Raw genomic sequence first — 15938 nt, 5'->3', positions numbered from 1 at the left:
TTCCCAGGCAAGAATCTTGAAATGGGTTGCCATTTCCTCCTCCAGGGGACCTTCCCAACCCAGAGATCCAAACTGGGTTTCCTGAACTGCAGGCAGATTCTTTACTGTCTGAGCCACCAGGGAAGCCCTGACCTCTTTAAGGGATCAATATTTTCAACTATAAATCTAGGAGAACAGACGATGGATTAAGGAGTAAATGTGTCTGACAACAGCAAACACTCTCATATTTAGGATGCTGAACACTATCATTGTTTGATTCCTATGGGGAAAAACTTTACTCCAAATCTTTTAATTCCTTTTCTAGTTGAAATGATTTCCCCTAAGAAAATAAAACACATGAATTCACTGCAATTATGTAAACATTTAAGTGGTATATGTTATACTTCACAATTGTTACAGGGGAAGCACGCGTTTTGTTTCACATGAATTTTTTAAATTACATGACTCACAGTTTTTTCTCAGTATAACATCATTATTATGAGCATAGTATTTGGATCTGAAGTGCCCAGACTCAAACCCCAACACCTTATCAGCAGCTATGTGACCATGGGCAAGTAACCTTAACCTGTCTGTGTATCTACCTCCTAAGATGGTGGTGAAAATTACATGACTTATTACACGTAAAGTGCTTGGACCAATGGATGATATATAAATCACTTGTGGTAACTCTTATCACGTGATTTCTTAACTTCATACAGTCAATCCCTTAAAATATGGCATTTAGAACACATTTACACAAAAAGATGATCACTTTTAATTCATTGAGGCCATTATCCAAAACGAGTGTAGCTTTAAATGTGGCTCTAATTTTAAGACATGTAAACAACAATAACAAAAAAGGACATTTACCAAAACTGAAGAGAAAATATTGCAGTTAGCCATGAATCTTTCAAAAATGTTTCAAACAAGTGAGATTCAAGGCAAATTTCAAATGTAACAGACACATGAGAACAAACTAACTGACAATATGAAAACATAACTGGAGAAACTGTTATCATCTGTTGGTTACCTGGAAGTGGAATTGGCATGCCAGGAAGGGGAACACGAAACGGAGGTACCATGACTGGTGGAAAAGCAGGGATTGCTGCTGCTGGCTGAGGCACTGAATGCGGAACAGCAGGAGGTAACGTCTGGGGGTGCGGCTGAGGAACGGTTTGCACAGGTGTGGCTGTAGGAGCAGGAGTTGAAACACTAACTGTAGGCGTGGCAACTGAAACAGCAGAACTTGGGGTCTGATCTTGTGTTGTGGGTGCTGATAAGAAATAAAACAAAAATATGTATCACTCGTTCATAAACGATTTTACTATACTCATTCATCATTCACTCATTCAGTATTTAAGGGCCCATTCCATGCACTGAAAGGTATTTATAACAAGGTCTCTGTCTTCAAGAAGCTTGAAAATAGTTAAATGAAACACAAATAATAACTAAAATACAAAGTGAGATGGGATAAATGTACAGGAGTGTGAATCAAGACCCAAAGACCACTTCTACTGTGAGACGGTACAGAAAATTTCATACTGTGATGATAGGCCTTGAAAGATTATGATTTTAACAAGGAAAATGACAAAGTGAAAAGAGAAAATAAGCAAGTGGTGAGAAAACTGAGTAAAAGCAAAGAGTAGGGGACAAAAAGGACTTGTTTAGAAAACAGAAGGCAAGCAGTTAACTAGTCAAACACTAGGCATATCAACAGAACCAGTAAATTACAGCTGGAAAGGTAGGCAAGAAGCATAAATTGGGAGGCCTTGAACACACAACTTATGAGTTTGCACTCGACTGGGTAGGGAAAGGGAAGAACTCATGTAAATGCAGAGACATAATCTAAAAGAATGAACACCAAACTGTATCTGTATATACCCTTTTATTTTTACTACACATGCTTCAGAGTTTGATTTTTCTTTTTTAATAAGAATGCATTCACGTGTTATTTATGTGACTTCATGAATGTAAAAGGGATGAGTGGAGGCAGAATGAAGGTTTCTGAATGAAAGAGTAATAATCACTGTTCATTTGATGAATTAACCTGGCAGATGCATAGGAAGAAAAGGAAAAACAGAGATGTGAAAATCAATTTCATACATCTGAAGTTGTCCAAGAAAGGAAGAACAGAGGGAAAAAGATATGCAATAACTAATGACTGACTGGATATGAACAAATGGAGTAAAAAAAAACGGGTTTCTTTGTAATTATTTCAAAATAAAAAGGTTAAAAAAAGAGGAAAAAAAAAACCACTCAGGTTTCCAATGTGAGACCAGGAGAATGTGAAATTCAGGATAATCTGGTTCTGCTAATACATTCTTTTTTAGATATGAAAAATAAAAACATTTCACCCCTGGTAATCGCACATAAAATCAAATTGTGACTCTCGAAATATACAAAATTCATATTTCTCTCCTTTAAAGTTTCAGTTCTCAAATATAATATTGCACAGAACTAAACCATCTAGTTCCAAAACAAAATTTGTTTTTATAATTCATTGGTAACAAATACGTCATCTTTATCTTGACAGAAGGAAAAATGTCAGACTTTACCTATATTGGACGAAGAATGAATTCATCAAATTTATAAATAAAACAGTGCTTTCCCAACCTTTATGCCAATTTTATTCTAAGGGAAAGCACACTGTCTAATGCAAACCACCCAATAATTCAACTGAAAAATGTGTCACTATCTTTCCTTCAGCTCCTAACAATGAAAAACTCACTTAGGCTGGGAAGATGTGTGCAATTTCATACTTGTTAATGAGGGACTCACCTTGGCTAAATAGACAGCAGGGCCAAACAAGTATCTTCAGGGGCCCAGGAATGAATTGGTGGTCTAGCATAGACCTAGCCTTAGGGTACAGTATCATATTAATATAATTTTATAACAGTGTGAAAAATACAAATTACATGCAACATTTGCCCAGTCCCATACATATACCATTTATCATTTGTAATCTACTGCAATGGCTGAAAATATATCTAGTTATTTCCCAACTTCCCTGAGAAGTAGGATTTCATCAGCATTTTTCACAAATTTGCACAAGATAAAACGAGTTTAGGCTCAACTGGGGTTAAAATACAAACTCCTTAATTTTCAGTTCCATTTACCCAGATTTACACTGCAGTTAATAGAATTACATTTTTTCAAAGTATTATGGTAATAGTACTTAGTAATATTTGTTAAAATTATGATATAAAGTACTGGAATCAGGAAAATGAGTTAGAAAGGGATCAAATTTCAAGGGGAAAGGTACACCAATGGAGATGGCAGAAAGTATTCACTCATCCTCTTGCTGAAACAGGATTTTCTGAATTTGATTAGGGGCCGGGAGTCATGACAGAAAAGGGACAAAGGAAATAAAAGAATTAAAATTAAATGAGGAGCTGGGAGAATGGTAGCTAGGACTTTATAATAAGTAAATTTCTATTAGCTTCATTTGCTAAAATGACTAGTGTAACACTAGAACTCAAAATATACTACTAATCCAGCCTCGGACCTTAACTAAAGACAAGTGACTGCCTCTAAGAGATGGAAAAAGAATTCTAAGAATTATAGTAAGAATTATACTAAGAATTATAGTATGGTAACACTTCATGACTGAATCAAGCGAAATAAAAATAGATGTCAGGAATACTGAAAGACAACATCAAAACTGATGTTTAAAGGCAGTAAAAAGAACAAGATTTCACTGTTTTGTTCTTAGAATAAAGACCTTCCTTTCTATCACTGAAGAGTATGCAAAAAAAAAAAAAAACAGGAATTCTGAATAGAATGGTTAATAACCACAAGACACCTATGGGCCTACTGATAGACCATTCCAATACAGAAATGGAATATATAGAGAACAGTTCAAAGTTTTTGGCTATCCACTTTCCTTAACAAATACTACGGATTCTCTTTCCGAAGAAGACAGGGAAAACAACAGAATCAACACAGAGCCTCCCCCACAGAACCACAATGCTTTTAACGATCTCCGTCTCCCATTTCGACCAAAAGTACCCCATAAAAACTGGCAGCTTTTTGCCTTGCCGCACAGGTTTAAGAAACATTTGCCTATAAAAAGGCAAAGATCCTCAACCAACTAGCTGGTATCACTGCTAAACTTCTAAATTTTCAGAAGTCAACATAGCTACAGAAGAAATCAGACTAATAAAGCATTATTTACATCTTTCTATTAAGTATATTTTCTCCCAAGCTATCTGAAAAATATCAGATAGGGCCTTTAAAAAAACTGTCTCCCTTACACAGGTACCTTACTACTTCAGTTACTACTTGTGTAAATAAAATCAAATTTGAATTTTTAAAATGACTAGATTTCTCTTATTTCTTATAAGGTAATATACACTAATAATTCCCTAGTCCCCAAAGCTACTGGGGGAGGGAGAAGAGTTTCTTTTTTCCCCCTTATTCTCACCTATTATCCAGGTAGGAAAAGACTCTTAGGATTGTAATTCCCTTATAAGGATAACTATGTATCTTCATATCATATTAAATAATCAAATCAATAAAATTATTTAAATATTTGGGTGCTCAATCTGAACCTGCAGAATAAGTACTGTATTTATATATTTAAAAAAAATAAACCCAGAAATAGTATCATAAATATTAATGACAGTCTTTTAAGCAAATTAACATTCTTCTCTCCTCACCCCTGAAGTCTATTCATCACTGCTAATCTTTAGAGAAAAGACGTACCTTTGGGCTTCTGTGATTTCATACCTGAAAGTTCTCTTACCTTTTGGACTGCTTCTAACTCAAGTCCTCATTACATCTGCCTGCACATCATTCCGAGACCTAGCTACCTTTAAACAAGATTACTGCAAGTTTTCCTAAGTTTCCCCAATTTCAACATTAACCAGAAAATGAGCACAAGAAAAAAATCTTACAGAATACTAAATTTATACAAACCACCTAGCGCCTGCCTGCCTCACTTATCTGCCTGGTTCTTAAAACTCTCCATAACCTGGTCTCTTATTCAATATATTACCTAATAAAAAGCCTCCCACCTAACAATCTTACAAACTATATTTACCGTCATTTCCTGACCTATGTTTCCCCCATCTGAAACACCTCTCTGAAATTTTGAACCTATTCAAATCCTATTACACACCCTTTATGATCCATCTCAATACCCATGTAGTCCACTCACTTGTCTCTCCGTTTTCTTGAATTCTTATATCTTCTAGCTTCGCTGTATAACTCTGCACACTATTTTCTAATTGTTTCACATGCATTTTTCTTGCCTCCTCAATTAGAAAAACTGGAAACTCTGCAAGATAGGGGCCAAGACTCACACTTATTTTGCAAATCCACAGCACCCAACATTACTGTTGGCCAAGTTGAACAGCTAACTCTGCACTTTTCCAGTTTAGCTTCATGAATTTCAATTGAACAAATAATTTTTTCTACTAATATAAACTTCTGTTCTTTTTAGCCAAAAGTCTTAATGTCAAAAATGTATTTTAAATAATATCAAGGATAATACTTAAACTAGGACCATATGGGAATGCATTCCTACTTGTCCATTTCTCTAGTCCCTAAATGAAAACACATGCTGACCAATACTCACTTGATACTGTCTGCGAAACTGAAGAGGCAGTTGTGGTGGTGGAAGTGGTAGAGGATGGGGTTGACGATGATGCTGAAGTAGATACTGCAGGCGCTGGGCTACTGGTCGTAGGGGTGGAAGCACCGACTGCCTGTGCTTGCACTTGCACTTGCGCCTGCACTTGCGCCTGCGCCTGGGCCTGGGCCTGGGCCTGCGCCTGTGCTTGAGCTTGTGCTTGGGCCTGGGCCTGGGCCTGAACCTGCGCCTGGGCTGCAAGCATAGGTGTCAGTTCTGACTGCTGAATAACCTTAACTCCATCTGGCTTGGTCCATGCAGATTCACGTGTCCGAGCATTATAATAATAAACCTGCAGAAGAAGCAAAATCATCAGTTTCAAAGAACCTGTCAACTATCATTTATAAATAATACAATGATATTTTGTCTTAAATAGTATTTTTTTAAAAACCTAGAAAAGAGAAAGTACATCAGAATCAGCTGTTCATATGAGATTATTGGTAATTTTTCACTTTTTCCTTTTCCCTCAATTTTCTATAAAGAGCATACTGTATTTTTAACACATCAAAAAAGGAGAACCAAGGCTATGTTTTGTGCATAGTTAACACAGCAGATCTAAGACCGCTATCCTTAGAAAGCCATTGTCCACCATTACCTAACTGATAGGAATGGCTCAACTACTTACGCAAACAATGCAGTTTATGCTCTATACCTGCCTTCCTTCTAAAGTCTGGAATTTGGTAAGTGTAAGGCAGATGGTACCAGATATGGGACCAGTCCCCAATGAAAACCTTGATTCCTCAGCTCAGGATAGCGTCCCTGGCAGACAACACTTTACCAGTGTTTTCACAATTCCATGGCACAGGAATTAAACACACTCTTATGAGACTCCAACTGAAAGGACTCCTGAAAGCTTGTGCTTGGTTTCCTCCAGACTCCGCCCCATGCACCTTTTTTTTCTTTGCTGGTTTTGCTTTGTATCCTTTTTCTATAATTAGTCATAGCTGCAAATACAACTACCTGCTGAGTCCTGTGAGTTCTCCCAGTAAACACTAAACCTGAGAGCTGTCAGGGGACCTAAGGTGTGTATTTAAAAACACAGGTTTCAGAATCACAGGCAAACCTATGATAGTGCTCCAGGCCACCTTACGTCTGTGCAGAAGTCCAACCAAGTGAACCTTTCCTAGAGTCCTGCCCTACCCTGGCTTACTTGAGTTTCATTCTTAATTGGCAAGGATATAGTCACTGATTTCAATCTGCCAAATTCCCAGGTTTTACTCTTCTGTCACCAAGAAGATAACAACCTAAATACATTTCATAATTTACCTTCCCATCTGGAGTTTTATTTTCAACCCATATCTCCTCAGTAGGAGGCAGTGCTGGAGTACCAGGAGCAGTCACGGGAGGCATTCCTGGTGGAAACATCATACCAGGAGGAGGAGGCATGGTTCCCATGGGTGGAGGCATGAAAGGTGGTCTCTGTTAATTCACAAGAAGTAATGTCACTTGTGTTTGTCTTTTTTCCTTCAAATTATTACTAAATTCTACCCAAAAGGTAAGGCACTGTAAGAGAAATTAGCTTTATAGTCAATTCAAATACATTTACCTAGGTTGTTGTGTAAGCAAAGTTTTTCTGTAATAAAAATGATTACTAAACAGACTAGAAGAAAGTATGTCAAGATACTAATAACAGTCATCTCTGGGTTGTAGAATTATAGGTGAGTTTTGCTTTATTATTTATACCTTAACTGCTATTTCATATATTGGGCACTACATTACTTTCAGAAGAAAAAAACTGATTCTCTTAACACCAGCCACCCAATGCCTTGACAGCTCACCTACAACAGGAACCAACAAACTATAAGAGAAATGTTATTTTACAAATAACAAGTAATAACTTAAAAAGAAAAATCAGATATACCTAACCTTTTATTCTCTTTTCCTATATGGAAAAAATTATTAGCTAGGAAAACATTTATTTCCTAGTTTTCAAATAATAATAATGTAGCTCACCAAAGATGCTAACATTAGTAAGTTTAAAAGATACAGTAAAATAATTATTCACTTTACTTTTGTGAAAAGAATCTAAATGGTATATATTACAATTAAAAAAATAAATCTCCCGAAACCATTACTGATTCAACACTATCCCTCATAATTCCTTCAATGATTGCTGACTCAACCCAAGATCCTGAACCAAAGAATTTAACTGTAACTGCTATATCTTACTCACTAAAGTAGAAAAAAGGTCTGCAATTCTGAAAACAGATTTTGAACAGGGATTAAAAGATTTCCTCTATAATCTACAAGTAACATTAGAACTTAATTATCCAAAGCATCTTAATCTGGATAATGGAATTGACACTATGCCAATAATGTGAAAGTTACTTTTTTTCCTAAAAAAGTTTTCTTTTCCATACTCGTGTTTCTAGATTCAAATGACTGTCTTTCAAGCATCAATCAGCACACAGGCCCATGTTCTATAAAATATTCATTCCAAATATATGCTACACAGTATCTGAAAATCATTTGGATTTAAAGTAAAATCACACAATGGTCCATCAAGACCAAAAAAAGCATCACATTAGGAAGCATCCCATTACAACATCTGATATATTTCCATTAACCCATTACATTTTATAATATTCCACAAAGAGGTTTAACTCTTAAAGGCACAAAATAGAGTAAATTCACACGTAACAAGTTATACCACAGTCAACAAGTCAAAAAGTTACTTCATATTCTAATTCTAAAGAAAATATAAAACCATTTAACTGTTTAAGAGGGCTAGGGGGAAAGGAGGGACAGGCTTATTCTAGGAGGGCAACAAAATAACTAAGCAAAGTACTAAAATCTGGTGTTTCTGCCATACACACAATTCTATCAGAGCTAACATCACTTAAATAGTACCTCATTATCTCTATTTTTAGTAAATTCATTCTTGATTATCTAAGCTAACAGAAGGCATATGATACTACTGTATTTGGTTTCAGAACTGTATAGGTTAAATAAACGGAAAACTCAGAAACAGTCAAAAAGAATATAATCTCAAAAGTAGGTATTTGAGAGTTGATACCTTCATAACTTCAGTAAAGGATATATGCTTCAGGCTAAAACACTAGGAAAATTTTCATTTAAGGAAATTTCACAAAAATTCTATTTCTAAAACTGTGAGACATTCATATTTTTTCCTAGGAAAGGAAAAAAATTAAAATACTGTGCTTACAAAATGTGCTGATTGTCACATTCTAGATTCTATACTAGGGATCATTCATGGAAAGAATTCTTCAGGAATATATAAATATATATAAACTCATTAGTAATGTATATCACTGAAAACAAACTTCCCTCTCTTTACACATAAGCTTTCAAATATCATTTCCCATCAAGAAGATTATTAAAGACAACTGTCAGAGATGAAAGCAAGTTAGAACTACCTTATTCAATCCTAATATACATATTTTTTCATCACCATATAAATTTCCATTCTGAATTTCCATACTAATTATCATTATCAGTGCTTTTGAAGCAACACATTAGTATAAAGATGTTCTCTTTAGTTCTCATTCTCCTATAAACCCAAGAATACAAGTTTTATTCATACATACAAAACTCATACATACTATTGATACTAACACCAACAAAGAAATAGCTATCTCTACATTCTTTACCTGAAGGTGTGGAGGGCCCATAGGTGGAGGAATCCCTCCTGGAGGAGGCATTGGTGGCATATTAGGATCAAAAGGGGGACGTCCAAATGGGGGCCGAGGGGGTGGAGGAGGGCCTCGCATCATACCAAAAGGTGGAGGAGGTCGCATCAGAGGTGGTGGGCCTCGCATCACTGCGTTTGGTGGGGGAGCTGGGCCTCGGAACCTCAAGGCCTGCTGTTGAGCCATCCTGTATGGAAACCAATGAATAAAATTTTCTTTCTCAAAGTAAGAAAAATATAGCTACTAAACTCTGATTACATCAATTTTTAAAGCCCTTAAGAGCAAGCAGAGTTGGAAAGTCATCATTTTGTATCACTGTATCAATGGACACCAAATCTAGGAGGAAATGAGGGGGTTATTTGCATGGTCTTAATATATCTTTCCACATGTTTCTTACAATAGAAATAAGGATAAACAAAACACTATGCAATAGAGAAACTGACCTAACACAACTGAGAGGGACACAATACCACCTATTCCAAGCAAGAATGTTTAACCTCAACATAATGAGTTATTAGACAAACACAAAATAATGTTCTATTACAAAGTGGGGAGCAGGGAGTATATTCTTCAGAAATGCTGTTATAAAAAGAAGAAAAAAGGAAAGTTGTGGAAATGTTCTAGATTAAAGGAAGCCAAAGAGACATGACAATACAATTCCAACTCTAGACAGGATACTAAACTAGAGAGAAGAAATATGATAAAGAACATAATGCATTAACAGACAACACTGGAATAAAGGCAAAAGATTACTTTTTATCAGTGCAAATTTACAAAGTAGGTAACAGTGCTGTCCCAGAGAAGATCACTATTCTCAGAAAACAAGCACTGGAGTATTTATAGGTAAAGGGCCATGGTGTGTGTGACCCTTTACCACAAATGGTTCAGGGTAACAGAGAGCACATACGTGACCAAGCAACAAAGCAGAACAGGTAAAATATTAACATTAAGCATACTATTTTTGTTTTTGCAACTTTTTGGAACCTTGAAGCTACTTCTAAATACAAGGTTTTTATAGCAGGGGAGGCTAACAGCTTAAGACATAATTAGCATTCTCATATAAAAGGGAATGCCCTTCTGTACTGTACTGTACTGTACTTCTGTACTGTCTTCACCCCACCCCAGTCTTCAATCTCTAGCTAAACACCTTCTTTACTTTCTCCATGGCATTCAAGCAGATAAGCAATATCACATTAGATGGTGTTCTCTATCTCCTAAGTGCCTTTTTTTTTTTTTTAATAATGTTTTCACTCTTACAAATGCTTACTGGGCTTCCCAGGTGGTGCTAGTGGTAAAGAACCAGCTTGCCAATGCAGGAGACATAAAAGATCTGGGTCAGGAAGATCTCCTGATGGAGGATGTGGGAACCCACTCCAGTATCCTTGCCTGGAGAATCCCATGGACAGAGGAGCCTGACCTGCTACAGTCCACAGGGTCACAAAAAGTTGGACACAACTGAAGCAACCTAGCATTCACACAATCAACCTAACTCTGAAATAAGATTTTATCAACCTCACTTTACAGATTAAGGCACACAAAAGTAAAACAACTTATCCAAGGCCACACAGCTGGTTCAGTGGTAAAGTGAAGTGAAAGTGAAGTCGCTCAGTCGTGTCTGACTCTTTGCGACTCCATGGACTGTAGCCTACCAGGCTCCTCGGTCTATGGGATTTTCCAGGCATGAATACTGGAGTGGGTTGCCATTTACTTCTCCAAAATTCAAACACAGGCGAAAGGCTCTTATATACTACACCATGCTGTCTATGTTAGCCCCTTTAGAGCAAGAATTGTCTGTCCTGTTCACCTTTATATCCCCAGCACATAGTTATTTATGCCTGCCCATAGCAGGGCTCAGTAGTATTTGCTGAATGAACCAATGAATATGTAGGTGATACTGTACCTTATAAATAGGGTATGTAGAATCTTATAAAAATCTTTACTATAATATGCCATAGTGAATTTACTGAGCACCTATCACAGTCTACCTACTAGCTACAATAATTCTCTCCATTATAAACATGAAATTTACATTCCAGTGCTCAGGAGAAGATTAACAATTATATCCTCATGTGCATCTGATAATAATCATTCTGACACTCTCGCCTCACCAGATTCTTCCAACTTTCCTACATTTTTCAACCCTGTGCTTAAGACTACCCTTTCAACTTTCTCTAAATTTTCCACATCGTAGTTCAATTCGGACATTAAAAAAAATCCTAATAAAAGAACCAACTTGCCTTCTAGGAGAACACAAGGATTGTAAACACATCCAGAACTACTATACCAAACATATTTCACCAAATCTGCAAATCATCCTACACTCCAATGGTAGAAGTATGAGTTAAAAGCAGTGACTGCAGAAACAATAATCAGCCTTTTTCAAATTACACGCACTCCCAAAACGCTGATGGGTCACTGTTACCGAAGCAATGTCTTAACCTTTGGGACAGGAAAAATCTTCACCAAGGAAAGATATTCCATCTCAGTCTTCAGCTATACATTATTTCTTTCTTTTGAATGTCACACTTTCTAGCTCTAACTTGAAGTTAAGTATTTTAGGCTCTAAAACCATGGCAAGTCAAACCAGGGCTCTGCCTTCTGTTTCAGGCTTCTTACCTATTTTCTGAACCTGAATATACTCAGATGTAAGTGAGGGGCAGTGGGGACAGAAATGAAACCTCTCTCTCTGTTTAATAAGATAATCCCCGTGAAACATTTAGGATGGTACCTGGGACACAGTGAACTATTTTAACCATCATTACTTTCATTCTCCCACAAAACCTAGCATAGTACTCTACCTGAAAAGCTAGATGCTTTCAAATGTCTGCAGTGAAAATGCTAGCAAAATTCACATCATTTCCTCTATCGACAGCCTCAAGCTGCCATTTTCTTATGTCAGATATGTATATCACACGTGCTGAGCTCTTTATATGCACTTTATCACAACAACCTTACCTGCAGTGAGGGTTAAAGAAGCTAATGAAGTACTTGGAACAGTGCTCAGCACATTTTTATTAATTATTATTGCTGTTACTACAACATCAGTATAGTAATAGTAGCAATCAAAAACCATAATTTAGTGACTACTAAAATTACCTTGTTAAACAGTATTAATAGTAGTAGCAGTATTAATATTATTATAATCATTATTAGCAGGCTGTATATAACCTGGCCCTTGCTGATCTCTCTACAGACTCTAATCCTTTTGATCAACTACTTCATTACCCTGAAGCCTCTGCACTTGCTTCCTCTGCCTGGTGTGCTTTTCCCCAGAGCTTTATGTAACAGACTCTCTCATTCTTCAGTTAAAGCTCAAAGTTCTTTCCCACCTTAGTCTCTCCCACCTCCTTTCTATCTCATTATCCAATCTGAGTTTACAACTATGAGGTAAATGCTATGAAAAAAATCCTCACATTTATTTAGTTTTATATTACCTATACTCACTAGTATTTTCTCTTTAGTATATTGATGTCTCCCAGAGCCCAGAAGGCAGGTGTTCAATTACTGTTTTAATAATGAGAGTGAACCCTAGGTATTTTTTCTATACCAAGCAGTTATAGGGACATTATGTACTAAGTCCATGTACTTAGTACATGTACTAAGTCTTTCAATCATCATAAAAACTCAATGAGATAAGTTTGGCACCGGTTTTACAAAGGAAAATATAGCACAGAAAAAGAACTTGTTTCATGTTAGTTAGTGGTAACACCAGCGTATTCTTATTCCCAGTGTACAGTTGAGGAAATTCAGACAAGCACCTTGTCATAAGTCATAAAGCATTAATAAGTAAATAAAGGCCCTGGGTAAAGTATCTGTACCAACATGACTCTAAAAGTTATCTTAATGATCCTTACTCACAAAGGAATAGAAAGGTATTTGGATCTCCAAATAAATCCTATTGTGGATTATTCGCATTCCTACCACTTTGGATCTTTACGAAAATAGAAGCGTACATGCATGAACAGAAATGCAGAAAAGATTTTTTACAAGAACAAATTATTTCCCTAGAAGTACTATATCTAGATATGCAATCTTCCCAATGGTAAGCACTGCAAATACTTTAGCACAATGGAGCAAAATTTTTAAATGCTGATATATGGGAAGCAAATTATAAAGTAGACTAAGTGAGGAGACCTAGGTTTTAATCCGGACCCAGTGACTTTGTGTAGTCTCTTCACACTTGTAGGCTGATTTCCTCATCTGATGTGGTTAGTTTGAAATTTAGATCAATCTTAATTAGCATGGAAGCTCCCAGAGGACAAAGGATTTTAGTCCGGTTCAAGACTACTGCCAGCACCTAGGTCAGTGACTCTTATATAGCACACAATAAATGTGAGTCCAATAAATGGACCATCTCTAAATCTCCTATAACAATTTATTTACGATATATATACCTGAAAACCTGATTCGTGGGGCACTATGACGGTGACAACACCATAACGTATATTCAGAATACAAATGCAAAAAATTAAGCCCCAGTTTCTGTACTCAGAGGCCACAAAAAACTAATTCCTCTTAAACCATGAGAAACGCTAAAATAAAAGTCTGTACCACATGCTGTGGAAGGAATTTCCAACCCCAGAAGTTAAGGCATGAAACATTTGCAAGAGAACACCTAATTTAAAGCACTATTCAAATCAGTTTTGCAGCAGCGTCTACACTTACTATTAATAAAATCTAAAAGGCTACTCACTGTAAAACTGAAGAAAGATACTCTCTTAAATGCAAAGTAATGTTTCCAAATCAATCCATAAGGCTAGCTTAAGTACCTCTTGAGATAAGAATCAGGTATAACCCTTTCATCACTAAATACTAAACGACCCTGGCAATGCACTCTGACCACTTAGTATTGAAGTATATACGTGGGGTTTAAAGATTTGAGATCCATCCCTGAAATAAGACTTTATTCCTGTCAAACTAAAAAATTTTTGACAACTCATCATCTCAAAGACATGATTTTTCCCCCCTGAAAACTTTAGTAACAATACCCAGTTTCCTTATACAATTTTATCTGGAGCTCTAGACAATGCTAGAGTCATCATAACTTATTCTACTCTTCCTCATTCTCAAAGAATGACAACGGGCACAAATCAGAATGGGGGCTAAACATCTGAAATGCCATTTTTTTCCACCCAAGAAAAAGATAAAGTATCAAACAGACGTAAAGCTCTGTACCTCGTTTTCCCCAAAAACCACTGATTAAAGACTTCTCTCTCCAAGACAATTAAAAATTCCAGAGGCAGCCCAGAAACCAGGGCGAGAAAGGTCATTGCTGCCGTCCTTAGGGAGACAGTGTGGGCAGACGACTAGAAGTGAGGATAGAAAAGTGCAGGCTCCGAAGCCTGGCTGCCTGCGTTCAAGCCACTTCCTGAAGCCAAGATTCTACCAAAGACACCTGGCTCTACGTCAGTTTCCTCACCTGAAGGATGGGCAAGTCACTTAACTGAAGGTGGCTCTTGCTCCGGGGCCTGCAAAACCAGAAGAGCAACTACTCCAAAAGGTGGGTGTGAGGATCACAAGAGAAAACACTAAGGAAAAGGCTCTCTGGCTCTCGGAAGCACGAAACAAATGACTGCCGCTATTGTTACTCCTCATAAACTCGGGATAAGGGATCAAACGATGAGAAAGGGAGGCCGCGTGAAGTTAAAGGAAAGCAAGCGACGTGGGCAAAAAGGAACCAGGCGGACGCGGGAACACCAAAAGGCGGCGGAGGACGTGAAGAAGGCCGAGCCAGGGCGCCGAGGAGTTGCCCCGCGGCATGGAGGGCTTCAGGGAGGAAAACTGGGCCCGCGGCGGCGCCAAGCCGGGAGTCAGGCTGAGGGCCGCCCAAGCGGAGGCGGACTGCGTCTGAGGCGGGGCCCCAAAGCGGGAACCCCGGACCCAGCCTGTGGGCCGCAAGCTGCGAGGGGCGCCTGGGCCCCACGAAAACGGAAATGAGCGCCCCGAGAACCCACAGGAGGCCGCGGCCGAAACCCGGCCCGGTCTCATTCAAGCCGCCTTCCCTTCCCCCTTCTCCAACCCCATGCGGTCCGGGCTCTTGGCCGCCGCGCCTCCTCAGTCCACCCTCCACCTCGGTTCTCCGTGCAGCAGGCTTAGCCTCTGGGACGTCGGAGCGCCGAGATGTAAGGCGGAGCAGTGCCCTTACCTGAGCTCCCCGGGGTTGAATCGCTCACCGTCTCCCCCGTCCCCACCACGCTCCGCCATTACAGAGGGCCGCTTTCATCCACCCGCCGACTGGGCGTCCCCTATTGGTCGGGTGGATCGTCAATCCCGTGAGAGAAAGGCGGAGATAGCGGAGACTTGTGAGGTGATTTGTAAAACTCTCCATCAATCGCCGAGCTGAGGGTGGTGTCTGCCTTATTATTGGTGAAAGGGCCCGCCGACTTTAAAAGCGGTATGGAGACAGTCAGTTGATTGGTCGCTCAGAGGCTTTATGGGAAAACGAGACACTAGCAACGAGGAGCCGCCGGCGCCCTCTCGAGGTTAGCGAAACTAGGTCCTCCCACGTACGGCTAGGCCTGCGGTAGCCACGTGTCTGTCGGCTTCCAGGAAAGCCAATTGTGGGGCCATATTGTCCTCGTACCGGTCATATTGGCTCGGGCCTTGACCATTTCTATTGAGTGAGCCAATGAAAAATCGACCTGGGTCGCCGGTAAACCAATCACAGAGTTGTTGTA

The 15938-nt window shown here is 38.5% G+C and overlaps 1 protein-coding gene across 14 annotated transcripts in view; it reads right to left on the bottom strand.

The window, feature by feature from the left end:
• Positions 1-15512, bottom strand: part of TCERG1 (transcription elongation regulator 1) — a 51743-nt gene extending 36231 nt beyond the window's left edge. For 5 of the 14 annotated variants that reach the window (XR_009737618.1, XM_061423872.1, XM_061423873.1 and 2 more), the window contains exons 1-6: positions 15407-15512; positions 9223-9448; positions 6878-7030; positions 5558-5903; positions 5138-5257; positions 1010-1252 (exon numbers count right to left, since the gene is read on the bottom strand). Coding sequence is in view for 13 of the 14 variants with exons in the window: in XM_061423872.1 (XP_061279856.1) it covers positions 1010-1252; positions 5138-5257; positions 5558-5903; positions 6878-7030; positions 9223-9448; positions 15407-15465 (1147 nt within the window). In the remaining variant the exon portion in view is untranslated. The remainder of the gene's footprint in view (positions 1-1009; positions 1253-5137; positions 5258-5557; positions 5904-6877; positions 7031-9222; positions 9449-15406) is intronic. The other 9 variants (XM_061423877.1, XM_061423878.1, XM_061423879.1 and 6 more) reach the window with 3 other exon arrangements.
• Positions 15513-15938: the final 426 nt, after the last annotated feature.

Source organism: Bos javanicus, chromosome 7 (assembly GCF_032452875.1).
Source record: "Bos javanicus breed banteng chromosome 7, ARS-OSU_banteng_1.0, whole genome shotgun sequence".
NCBI lineage: Eukaryota > Metazoa > Chordata > Mammalia > Artiodactyla > Bovidae > Bos > Bos javanicus.
Note: the sequence above shows the minus strand (reverse complement) of the source record. Positions and strands in the feature narration are given on the sequence as shown.